Source organism: Protopterus annectens, chromosome 6.part1 (assembly GCF_019279795.1).
Source record: "Protopterus annectens isolate FY-2018-M chromosome 6.part1, PAN1.0, whole genome shotgun sequence".
NCBI classification, from domain to species: Eukaryota; Metazoa; Chordata; order Ceratodontiformes; family Protopteridae; genus Protopterus; species Protopterus annectens.
The window spans coordinates 357,017,119-357,030,136 of NC_056738.1; the positions used below are offsets into that span (position 1 = coordinate 357,017,119).

Genomic DNA, 13,018 nt, shown 5'->3' on the forward strand with positions numbered 1-13,018 from the left:
AGAAACAGTAGTCGGAGGAGAATACATCATTTTTTTGCCTAGATTTGGTAGTGCAAAAAACCTCCTCGGAAGCCAGTGCCTGCGTCGTGGCTCCGGACCCAACCAAGGCAGAGACAACCAAAGGCTCAGAAGACGAAGAAGATTTCTGCGGCATATCGGACTTTGAAAGGGTCTCAGTAGAGGCCTGCGAAGGCACCTCACTGAATTCCGGAGAACTGATGACCTGCTTAGCAGTAGAGTTGTCGGAAGGCTTAGCCTTGTGTGATCTGTCTCTATCTTTATCCTTACATTGTTTCAGAATGTCTATGGACTGTTGGCTGACAGACACTATTTTGGAATGCGAAGATGGAAGACGAAAATACCTGGCTACAATAAGAGCACTACGATGAATGGTTCTCACGTTAAAGAGGGCACAGAACTGGCAACGGGGGACGTCGTGGTATGGGCCTAAACAAATGACGCAGTATGAATGGAAGTCTCGGTGTGGTATTTGCTTTCCACAGGTGAGACAATTGTTAACTTTTTCAGACATCGGTTAGTGCAAGAAAAAAGGATCCCCAATGGGATACTTCGCTTTAGACATTTTCAGCTGTAATTCAAACTCCGGTAGTGGCCAACCGGGACACTTGCAACCTGCTTCTGCTGCAAGCTCCACTGCAAGAAAGACTGATGTAATGGCGTCAGCTGCCTTCCTTTATAACACTGAAGACTTGATGTCTGGCAACAAGCAACAACAGCCGATGCAGAAAAACACTGACTCTGGTATTCGGGCCAGCCGAGGGCTACCACAGCAGGGATAACCCACAGGTGATGACTGCAACAGTGAAACACGAAGATCATCATCACAATGATAGCCTACAGTAAATTATGCCTGTGTGTATTACACATGGACTTTACTAGTGACAGAATGAAAATTGTTCAATGAACAGAATGGGCTTCTCGACAAGGTGAAAGCTCCACCTGTATTCGGATTGGGTACTACATGCAGTACCTGTGAGAAGCCATGCTGCCTGCAGTACTGAGTTCGACACATAGGTGGAGTTGTACTGCAGGCTTTTGAAGTTAAGAGTCTGGGACAGCTTGTGGTCATGGACATGCACAGTTTGGTGAAGAGCCATACCTCAAATACCTGTGAGGATGGCATGCAGTGTTCGGCTTTCAAAAAGAGATTTAATTCCCTGGTGGAGTAGTGACCCTGCAAAGTTTGTGGCAAATGCAGGTATTATGTCCATGCACTCAGGATACACAAAATAAGTCTTTAAGCGGAAAGACTGAAAGCCATGTCACTGTAGGTTCATAGGTTCATACTAGGCTATCTGCAGGCATTTATAAAAGCTAGCCTAGAGTGTGTGGCTTTCGCCACCCATTTTAAATTAATTTTGCTATGCCTTTTTTTGAGGTTAGTAGTCTGCCTTCTACACGTTGCTAAGGGGTGACCTGTGCCTGGCTTACGGGGCATTCTCTGACCTGGCCCTGATGGAAATGTTACACATTTGTAAATCAAACTGCAGGAGGGTCACTCGCTCCAGGGATCTTAACCTAGCCTCTGACATGAACACGTCATACTGGAGCGACAGATACATCTCCCAGAGACTGCCACTTCTCTGGAACAAGCCTCCAATTCACGTGAAACAGAGTTCCTCCCTGACCCTCTACAAACACAACCGAGATCAATGGATAAGAGACTGCACATTCACTCCTGGAGTAGTGCCTATGTCCCTTTCTGGACACAGAAAGTCAGTATTAACTACCACAGACCCTTACCTCTGCAAACTTCACTAACCTAACCACTGACAATTGGGGCAACTCAGGATAAATATGGCTAGGCTTGTAAGGGCTCTAGGGCAATTAGCCTAGTAACCTCTTATGAATCTATGAACCTACAGCTGGAGCTCCTATGCTGGAAAGCCTTATGGACGTGCTGCTCCATCTGTATTTCAGACCTGGCTATGTTATAATATTAACAGATATGAAGCTTCCCTGCATATTCCTTAGGTAAGTTTAGGCTGTCGGAGTAGGTAATGAGATTCAGTAATAGAATATTATAAAATCTCAGTACCTGTTCCTGGCATAGTGAAACTACCTTCAATTCAATGTATCATGGTACTGAACTACACACCTTTTACACTTCCTTGACATCATCTGAAGGTTCTGCCAGATGGCAAAATTAAAAAATAATTGGAGAGCTGCTTATTATACAGCATGAGCAAACACATTTTAAACTTACTAAATATCCTCCCATTTATATAACTTAAGCAAAATGGCATATTTTAGAATCAGAAAGTCCACTTCATATCAGAGTATAATTACACACAGCACAAAATGTAAAAAAAAAAAAATGTGCCCATGGTCTTTAATGTTTCTTTTTAAAGACCTTTATTGGAATAAGAAGACTTGTAATGCCACAAATGAGAAAGAAGGAATGGGAGTGCTAGTTCAACAACTAAGGATGATTGACTGCAATATAGACACACTCATTTATGATTGCAGGCACAGTTTTAGAATCCATGGTGTCCTGATCAGTGGGCACAGAATAGTAAGTTCAGTGACTGCAGTATGCCCACAGTGTGTGCTGTGGCTATGCTTTGCTTCTTTTCTTTACCTGTTCCACAGTCACTTGTCTTTAAAGTGCCACTGCAACAGAATCCTTAATCCATGTCAGCACCTGTTGTCAAGCCAAAAACATAAGCAAAACACCTATAAGTTGCCAAATGCAATTCAAGAATTCCAGAATCCAGCAACTGCCTGCCCTACTCAGATTCACAATCCAAAAATACAGCTAAGCCCGGAGACCAAGTATCTAACTGATATAACTACTGCCAAAAAAAGTTAAGTCAGTCAGAAAAAATATGATCACAAAGAAGAGAGCTGAACTACAGAAAGTTGCCAAACAGGGAAAAACAAAAAAACTTTGATGATGGCTAGCTACCCGTGCTGCCAATCACAGCTTGTGAGATTTAGGATTGTCAGCATGCAAATGGGGATGGTTGAACAGCATGGTAATTTGATTTTAATTCAGAACATTCCAGACTAACCAGTGCATTTGAGAGCTCTGGTATGAGCATGCTCTCATATCCCCACTTCCGTGGTCTCTGTTCCCAAAGAACTGATTTTGTTGGATTGCCAATCACATCTCTACCTCTAGCAGCAGACAGGGAACAGTACTGCAGTACAGTAACAAATGATGGCCTCTCCCTAGAATTAAATATGACTTTCAGATGATCCATCAATAACACTACCTCTTTCTCACTTGATTCACACAGAGATGTCACTTGCTGAAGGTAATGGACAAAGTAGCTTGGTCTCTACATTAAAGGGCTGACACTGGAATTCTGCTTTAAAAAGAGAACCATAACAAAAAAAAAAGTTTTTCTGATCCGTGCTGAAACAATGAGATTCTATGATTATATGACTGCAAAGTAGAGTGTAGTACTGTAGAATACTCTGTAGCAACCTTTAAAACCAGTCTGCATGACTAGATTTATGATTGCACATTTCTGCCAAGGATATGTGAAGCAATTTTACGAAATGGAGTACATTACTAGTCTCTAACCAGTATTGGGTGATGTGGCTGAGCTTCTTGATGGCCTCCTTTGGCCATAAGCTTAGTAAAAATGTGCTAACATAAGACACACGTTTTTCTCATAACAATTTCATTAAAATGTCATCATAAAATTCTAGCCGAAGCAATAGAAGCTACAGAGATCTATGTGCATAAATCTTTTATACTTACTGAATGTTGTTCATATGACATCTTCATATTTAGTTCATTTGTTCCAATTAAAAAAAGGCTAAGGAGTGAGCTCATACGATCCATGATTCCCAAGTCTACTTCTGAATGAAATTCCATAAATTCAATAAATACCTCGGCATTTTGTGCAACTGAAGGCTTCTTCTGACTAATCTGTAATAAAATACAAATGTGTAAATATACTGATATATGCTATATCTGTCTATAATATAGAAACTTTTTCTCTCAGGTCTTGCAAATCATTCCACATACATTAAGAATGATGTCCACAGGAGACTCAGCTGAGCTCTATTGTAAAATACCTTTAGTGGTGCTTCTGACATCCTACAAAATCAAAATGGATCACTACTGCCCCCAATGATTATTTGTCTCCTCAGAGTTTACCAGCTGATCTCAATACTAAATGGAACAACTCGGCATCATACTCTGTTCATTTGTTACTTCAATATGTTTTATTAATGGTGGGACATCATTAAAATGAACTGTCTTTCCAAAACCATGCTAACACTGAGGATGTTTGTTTGTGTCTTTCAGCTTTTCCCGGTTAGGGGTCGCCACAGCGGAACTCCAGTCCGCTAATAATTGGTAGTGGATTTTTACGTACTGGGTTACCAGCCCTGACGCACAACCTTCAACGAAGGCATGCCCCATTCACGTATGCCTCCACACAGAAGATGCTCTAGCTGAGAATCGAACGGGTCAACGTCTTGCTATGAAGCGACAACACTACCGCACCACCACCACCGCAGTATGCTAACACTGAGGATATGTTGCAATTATGTGTTTATGTAGAACCATTACCTAAAAAATTATAAACAGACTAAATCTTCAAACAAGTGTGTGTGTGTGTGTGTGTTGAATGATACTCTTAATACCCTTGAAAAAGGCTATTAAGATATCACAGCAGTAATTATAAGAAAACATTTCTAGCTAGCAAATCAGACTCAGCAAAACTACCCACTTTATAAGTAATTACTCTCATAGGCATATCAGTGCAATGGGGTTTGAGGGTTGGCATAATGATTAAGGTGGCTACCTTACAAACACAAGGTGCAGGGCTTGATGCTCACATGAGATAACTAATTAGGCTTAAAATGACCTGCAAGGGAATTTAGCCTGCTACTGAACTACAAACCTATGAAAAGCTTTGTTCAACAATTCTCCACGCTTTCCTTAAGTTTCTTTTAGGTAGCATAACACAGTAGAGTAAAGAAAGAAAGGGGTAAAAAAAAATGAAGTGCCCCGAAACAAAGCATCCTGACTATTCGTCATAGCTAAATATCTTGAAGATGCCTTTTCAGTAAAAACTACAGGGTGATGTACTGTGCATGAATTCATTAATGCATTTCATGTAATACACACATTCACTTCACACTCTGAATTCTAAAGCACTGAATGATCACAGCAGACCTGAAGTAGAGAAAAGCACAGTTGTGTACACTTACCATAAATGTAGATGTTCGAGTGTATCCACTGTTGCAGTCATTACATTTGGGTAATCTGCTGGCAGGTTGCCCTCAGTCGGCCTGAATTCCAAAGTCTTGGGTCCTACGTCAGTTGCTGTCTCCTCTTCCATGACATCAGGGGTATAAAACAAGCAGCCAATGCCATTTTCTTTAGTTTTTCTTGTCCCACATGTCAGGTGCCCCCAAAAAGATAGCAAAAAAAAATATATATAAACTATATATACATACAATAATACAAACTTTACCTTCATCTACAAGCAAATACACCACATAGGTTGTAGAAGATAGTGAAGGAAAGATAAACTCCAGAATAAAAGGGTGATGGCGGGCAGGTAACCTGGACTGCAACAGTGAATACACTCGAACATCTACATTTATGATAAGTGTACACAACTGTACTATGTTCTTCGTGTTTCACTGTTGCAGTCATTACATTTGGGTAGAATCCCAAAGCTGAGGATGGGAGGCTGGAGCTAAACAGCATTAGAGGTGGCTATAAGGCCCTGCAGAACTGCAGTGCCAAAGCCTGCCCTGGACTTAGAGTAGAGAGGCAAATGATAATGCTTTGTAAAAGTGAGAAGAGAACTCCAAGTAGCAGCCTCTAGAATGTCTTTGGTTGGTACTCCTCTGAGAAAGGCTGCTGATGTAGCTGCAGCTCTGGTGGAATGAGACCCAATGCCCTTGGGCACAGGTTTGCCATGGTGTAAGTAGCAGAAACGAATGCAGTGGCTTATACACTTTGAAATAGTCTGCTTTGAAAGAGCCTTTCCTTCTGATCCTGCAGCATATGTCACTAGTAACTGCTCAGTTTTTCTTACAGCTTTAGTCCTGCTCAAGTAGAACCTTAGCTGTTTGTGTACGTCCAATGAATGCAGATTCCCCCTTGTTCTGCGGATTTGGATAAAAGGTTGGCAGATGAATAGTTTGGTTAAGTGCCACACTGGAAACCACCTTAGGCATAAATGAAAGATTGGTCCTCAGGGACACCCTGTCTGGGTAAAAAATTATAAAATGCTCCACAGCCATGAGGGCCTGTAGCTCTGAGACTCTTCTTGCTGAAGTAATTGCCAGGAACAGAGCTGTTTTCCAAGATAAGAACTTTAGGTCTGTAGTTGCAGCTGGTTCAAATAGAGACAGGGTGAGCTTTTCCAACACATAATTGAAGTCCATGCAGGAATTGGTGATCTTCTGGGAGGCCTTAAATATTTGGCCCCTCTAAGATACTGCTTTAGTAAAGGATGAGAAAAAATTGGTGGCTCTGTGTTGTAATGAGCAGAGATGGCGGAGGCATGGATTTTTATTGATGAAAAAGATAGGCCTTTGTCAAGCATCTCAGTCAAGAATTGTAAAATCTGAGGAATATTTGGCTCTGCTGCATCAGTTCCTTGTGCTTGGTTCCAAGCACAGAATCTCTTCCATTTATCAGCATACGATTTTCTATTACTAGGCCTTCTGACTTCCAAAATGACATCCATCACAGCTTTACTGAGAGGTGTTGTTTGAATAATTAAATGATCAGCCATGCTGCCAGGTTCAGTGTTTGGAGCTGATTGTGCAGGATTTGATTGTTTTGTTAGGACAGTAAGTGAGGTATTTGAGGTAAGTACCAATCTGGGAATTGAGATATGTTCCTTAGGATAGGGTACCAGTATTGGCGGGGCCAGTCCGGGGAAATTAGTATCATCTTTGGTTTCTCCTGTCTGAGATTTAGTAGTACCTTGGGAAGAAGAGGCAAAGGAGGAAAGGCGTAAACTGATAGGTTTTTCCAACTGAAGGATAGGGCGTCCACTTTCCATGCTTGTCCGTGATAAGTCCTTGTGCAGAATTTTTTCAGTTGATAATTTCGAGGCGAGGCAAACAGGTCTATGTCCGGTCTCCCCCATTTCTTTATTATCATGCTGAAGACTTGTGGATCTAGTTTCCACTCATGAGGGTTCATAAGGTTTCTGCTTAAACCATCTGCCAGAGTATTTTGCTTTCCTGGCAGGAATTGAGCTTGAAGATGTACTTGGTAAGTCAAGGTTGTGTCCCACAGTGCCATGGCTAGTCTGCAAAGGGGGTATGAGTGCGTTCCCCCCTGCTTGTTTATGTACCACATAACTGTGGTGTTGTCCGTCTTTATCAGTAGTTGTCCTAGACGAAGTAAATCCTTGAAGGCTGTCAGGGCATTTTGAACAGCTAACATCTCTTTTTGATTGATATGCAGATGCATTTGTTTTGGGGTCCATATGCCTTGAATGCATCTTCCTGCCAGGTGGGCCCCCCATGCATAATCTGATGCGTCTGTTGTTAAGGTTTGACTGGCAGGGGGTAGAGTGAAAGCCCATCCCATGTTCTGGTGACATGCCTTTGCCCACCATAGAAACTCCTGTTGTAGGCAGGGAATGAGAGGAATCATTGCTTCCAGACTGTGACAATGTTGACTCCATAGACTTTTTAGTTAACACTGTAGTTTCCTCATATGCAGTCTTGCATATGGAATCATTAGGATGCAGGATGCCATGAACCCCAAAGCCTGTAGAGTTTGTCTTGCAGATAACTGGGTTTTTGTTGCCATCAGTTTGAAGTAAGTAGTCAGTTGCTTTTGTTTGTCTGGCGTGAGGAAAGCCATCTGGGCAGTTGTATTCAAGCTTGCACCCAGGAATGTTATCTTTTGAGAGGGTACCAGCTGTGATTTATTTTCGTTTAGTTGTATCCTAGGCATGTTAGAAGTCTTTTCACAAATGCCAGGTGCTGAAGAAGAATGTCCTTGTTCTCTGCTTGAATGAGACAGTCGTCCAAGTAATGATAAATCTGTATACTTTTTTGTCTGCAAAATGCAATTACTGGTGCCAGGCACTTTGTAAAGACCCTGGGTGCAGTAGATAAGCCAAAGGGCAGCGCAGAGAATTGGTAATGCATAGAGCCAGCCTTGAAACAGAGGTATCTTCTGCACATTTCCTTTATTGGGATATGCAGGTATGCCTCTTTTAGATCCAATGTCACCAGCCAAGTGTTCTTGCCCAGCATGGGCAGAAGCTGCTGTAAAGTTAGCATTTTGAATTTTGGAATGTCCAGGTATGTGTTCAAAATTGATAAGTCCAGTATTGGGCGCCAGGCCTCGTCTTTTCTGGGTACCAAGTACAGTCTTGAATAAAAACCTTGTCCTTTTTCCTGTTCTGGTACTGGCTGACTAGCCCTCATATCCATGAGGGACGTAACCTGTTTCTGTGCCTCTGCCTATTGATTTTTTGGCAGATCCGACCAACCGTTTGCCATTGGCAGAGTATGGAGGTGGAATCTGTATCCCTGAGATACTATGTTTAGCACCCACTTGTCCTGGGTTATTAACTGCCAATTTTGAGCAAAAAGTGCTAACTTTCCCCCTAGGGTGCTGCCAAAAGGTAAGTGCTTGGTGATGGCAGAGGGAAGTCATTGAGACAGTTTTCTGTAGGGTTGCGCTTTATCTCCTCCAGATTTGGAGGTAGAAGCACCCCATTGCTTTGACCTGTAAGAATCTTGTGCCTGGTATCTGGAACATTTAGGGTATCTGGATTTGCCCCTTTGAGCTCTGTCGGACAAAGGAAAGGACCAATTTTTTGTAGGCCAGTGTCTACTGAATCTTGGTGGCTGCACTTGTAAGAAATCTTTTACAGTTTGCATAGACTTAGCTTTGTCCTTCATTTTCTTTAAAACCTCTTCTGCCTTAATACCAAACAGAGTATCATGCTGTAAAGGTGCATCCAGTAATTTAGCTTTAACATGATCAGGCAAATTTTGCTCTTTTAGCCAGGCATGCCTCCTAATCACAGATCCAGTAACTGCGGCCCTGCAGGAGGCCTCTAAGGAATCAAAACCACATTGCAAAGTATGCTTTCCAACTTGTTCTGCTGCATGCAATAATTCCTGCAATTCTTTATTTTCTGCACATTCAGAAATCGACAATTTTCTGTTTCAGCAATCCCATAACATGTTGTTGATACTTGAGCATATGAAACTGGCAGTTTAAGGCCCTAAGTGCCAAGGTTGCAGATGTATAAACCTTCTTTCCCCATCTATCCAGTGCTCTTGAATCTCTGTCAGAGGGGGTAGGATTTTTTGCTGTTGAGGCCTTAACCCCCTTTGGACCCTGTGAAATAGTTTCAGGGTCAGCAGCAGGGTTTCTAAATAAAAATTTGTGTGAGTCAGGGACCCTGTAATATCTGTCTGGCTTGCTGTGAGTCGGAGGTAAGGAGTCAGGGTCAAACTTGACTCCGAAAACACATCATCCACAATGTCTAAAACAGGGGGAATAGCTAAAGGCTTGTGCTGAGGGAGAAGAAGGAAATCCCTGAGCCTCTTTTTTGATTCTGAGAAATCTTGACTCTCCCAGTAAAAATGCTCCCTGAAGGTATGCAAGGTTTCTCCAAATGAATAATCCTTAGGAGGTGATGCAGATGGGATAGATTCCTCTGCATCAGAATCCTCACAGGGAGGTATAGATAATTCCTGATCAGAAGAGGAATCAGAAGAAATAGAAACCTGATCTGAAGATTCATAATCAGTGTCTTGCCTAGGCCTCTTATCAGGAGGGGGTTGGGAACCCCTGATCAAGGTAATTAGGTCTTCAGCCATTTTGATCATCTGTTTTTTGGGCATAGAGGCCTGTGCACGTGGCTCATGCTCGTTTTTTTAGCTTTAGGAGTTGCTTTTGTCTTTTATTTTGAAGCTGGCGTCGGTTTTATATAAAAATGTTGAGGCCTGAATACACCCTCAGAAGCTGGTGTCTGCTCAGCGGCACCGTACCCATCCGAGGGAGAGACATCCGTGAGTACAATACTTTGAGGATCTCGCGGCATGCCGGACTTCACATGGGTCTCGGTAGGGGCCTGCGACTTGAAAGTAGTGGGTATCAGGGGCTGCGAAAGCGCCTCACTGAGTACCGGCGACTGGCTTAGGAGAAGCTTCGTCAGTTTTGGACCTCGACAGTCTGTCTCTGTCCTTTTCCTTGCGTCTTCTGTGTACTCCGGTAGTCGGATTGCTATCCGATGACATTTCAGGGTAGTTAAATCTGTTTCCAAAATATTTTGAGGCAAAAATATACCGACACTTAATAGTGCGTTGGTTAAATCTAGCACAAAACCGACAGCCAGGCACATTGTGATCAGGGCCTAGGCTAGGAATACAGTATAAATGAAAATCCTTATGAGGTATTTGCTTCCCACAAGCAATACAATTATTAACTTTTTCTGACATCGGTATGGAGCAAGAAAAAAGTTTCCCCAATGGGGTACTTAGCTTTAGTGAAGACTTCGGTTCTGAAACTCGAACTCGAAAATTTCAGGAGTCGGCCGACCGGCACTTGCGAACTGCTTCTGCTTCGGGCATCGCGCGGCAAGAAAGATTAAAGAAAATGGTGTTGGCTGCTTGTTTTATACCCCTGACGACCTGACGTCATGGAAGAGGAGACAGCAACCGACGCAGGACCCAAGACTTTGGAATTCAGGCCGACTGAGGGCAAGCTGCCAGCAGATTACCCAAATGTAATGACTGCAACAGTGAAACACGAAGAACATCATGGATATAGTACAGCTGTGTAAGAGGCATTAGCAGATCATCACTGTTGCATTATTCTAATATTTGTGGGTTATCCTGCCAAGAGTAACCTGACATCTGGCTAGCACACCAAAAACAAAAACCTTCTTGACACACCATACATCCAGTGTATAACCTCAGCCCCTGGGCACAAGGGTATATAAGCGGTTGTATGGGCGTGAGAGTCAATGGATTAACTTGCCCCAGGAGGATGCTGGGACACTGGAGGAAGCCACTAGAAATGATGATGCCACACTTCGAACAAAAGATGACGGACTTTAATAATTGGCTTAGTTTCTGGTGTCTGTCCAGGGGAATTCAATATCTGTCAGCAAGTGAAGACATGGTGAATAAACCATGTTGCTTTGCAAAGGATGGCCTGCACCCATCTCCCCTAGGCTTCCGAATATTAACTAAAACTTTATCCATCTCCTTAGACCCTTTTTAGACAATGCCAAATTGACAAACCTAAAAAACATAGTAAATAAAACCCAAAGAAACCTAAAGGTATTACTGTTCAGTGAAGACAGAATAAACAAGAAACTCCACACCCTACAAGCACTCCTCACTCTGAAGGATACAGATATCTGTGCCATTACTGAGACATGGTTTAAATCTGCTGAAGGTACTCCAGTACTGCAAAGCTTCAGTGCCTTCTACACAAAAGGTGGAGGAGTCTCAATCCATACTAGCAAAAAGCACAACTCTACATTGGTTAAACAGGACAAAGTCCTGGAATTTATCCACATGCAATTCACTATAGACAACATCCCATACCATATCCTAGCAAGAAATAGGTCATCCTGTAAGTTCCTAGAATCCCGTAGCTCTTACCTACACCTATGGAGACACTCACCATTAAACCAAATATACTACTCACAGGAGACTTTAACTACCACTCTACAGACTGGGAAACATAAAATGCCTCATGCTCATGGGTTCAATGATTCCTGGACTTTATTAATACAAATACCCTTGACTAGATGGTCTGCACACCCACCAGAAGTTGAAACATAATGTTCCTGGTGTGCATCAATACTGGAGAGTGCTGCACCCTCCCCGTGTCACCTTCGTACTGGTGAGGTTGGATCACAAAGCTGTCTCCTTCAAAAAAATCAAGTCGGTAACCCCAGCAAACCCTGTAACATCAATTATTCCAAAGTAAACTACATCCTATTATCAAAATTCAGTGTCCCTCCCAGCCCCAAGTTCACAGCAACCTATCTGCAACTGTTCACAGAGACCCTGTACAACCACATAAAAGGCTGTATAGAGGTTGCTGTACTTACTAAAAGTAGGCCCAAACAAACTCAAAAAACAAACCTAGGACATATAACAAAATGAAAAAAGTCATGACTAAAATCAGGAACAGTAACTCCCATAATGACAGCAGCTCTCTACTTAAACTAAGCGGGAAATGAAGAGGACTAAATAAATCCAACAAGGCCAATTAAGAGGTCAACACAGCCTCAGAGACTAAAATCAACCACAAAGCCTTTTACAGCTATGCCTGAAACCCCAAAGGCAGCACACATCAGTGTGCTGAACAGAAAGTCAATGGTGCCACCTTCACTGAGCACAACGAGACAGTAAATTTGCTGGCTGATAAATTCAGTTCAAACTTCACCCTCCACCTCCACCATGAAATACTTCTTAGCATAACGCCCCCCCCACTCAACTATTAACAAGAGTCAGGTCCTGGCAGTGCTTACTAAAGCCATAAACACACCTCAATGGGCCACAACAATACCCTGGGATGCTTCCTAAATAGCTTGAAACATGACTTAACAAAACCACTTGAATCACTTTTCAACCACAGCATCAAAACAGGCTTGGTACCAAAGAATGGAGAAGTGCAATGGTTATCTCACTTCACCAGAGTGGACCATCAACTGACCCCAGAAACTATATTAGTCTAACATGCAAAGCCTCAGAACAAATTATCACAGAAATAATCAAAGACATAGGCAACCTTCAGACACTGAACCCAACCCATTTTGGCTTTGTGAAGGGAAAGTCATGTCTACTAAACCTGGTGAATTCCTTTGAGAAGGTCACCAAGGCAATGGATAAGGGGAAATCAGTGCATACCGTCTACCTGGATCTGGCTAAGGTGCTTGATACAATACTCTACTTGGGTACAGTTGATAAACTCATCAAACTGGGCAAAAACCTCTACATAAGTGGCTGGACAGACAGCTGCCTCAAAGACAGGGCCCTGGAAGTCAGGACTGGTGAAGACCACCTC

The 13,018-nt window shown here is 42.6% G+C and overlaps 1 protein-coding gene across 1 annotated transcript in view; it reads right to left on the reverse strand.

The window, feature by feature from the left end:
• Positions 1-13,018, reverse strand: part of ATG2A (autophagy related 2A) — a 2,853,001-nt gene that overhangs the window by 1,707,546 nt on the left and 1,132,437 nt on the right. The window contains exon 14 of the mRNA XM_044075772.1: positions 3,734-3,904. Coding sequence (XP_043931707.1) covers positions 3,734-3,904 — 171 coding nt within the window. The remainder of the gene's footprint in view (positions 1-3,733; positions 3,905-13,018) is intronic.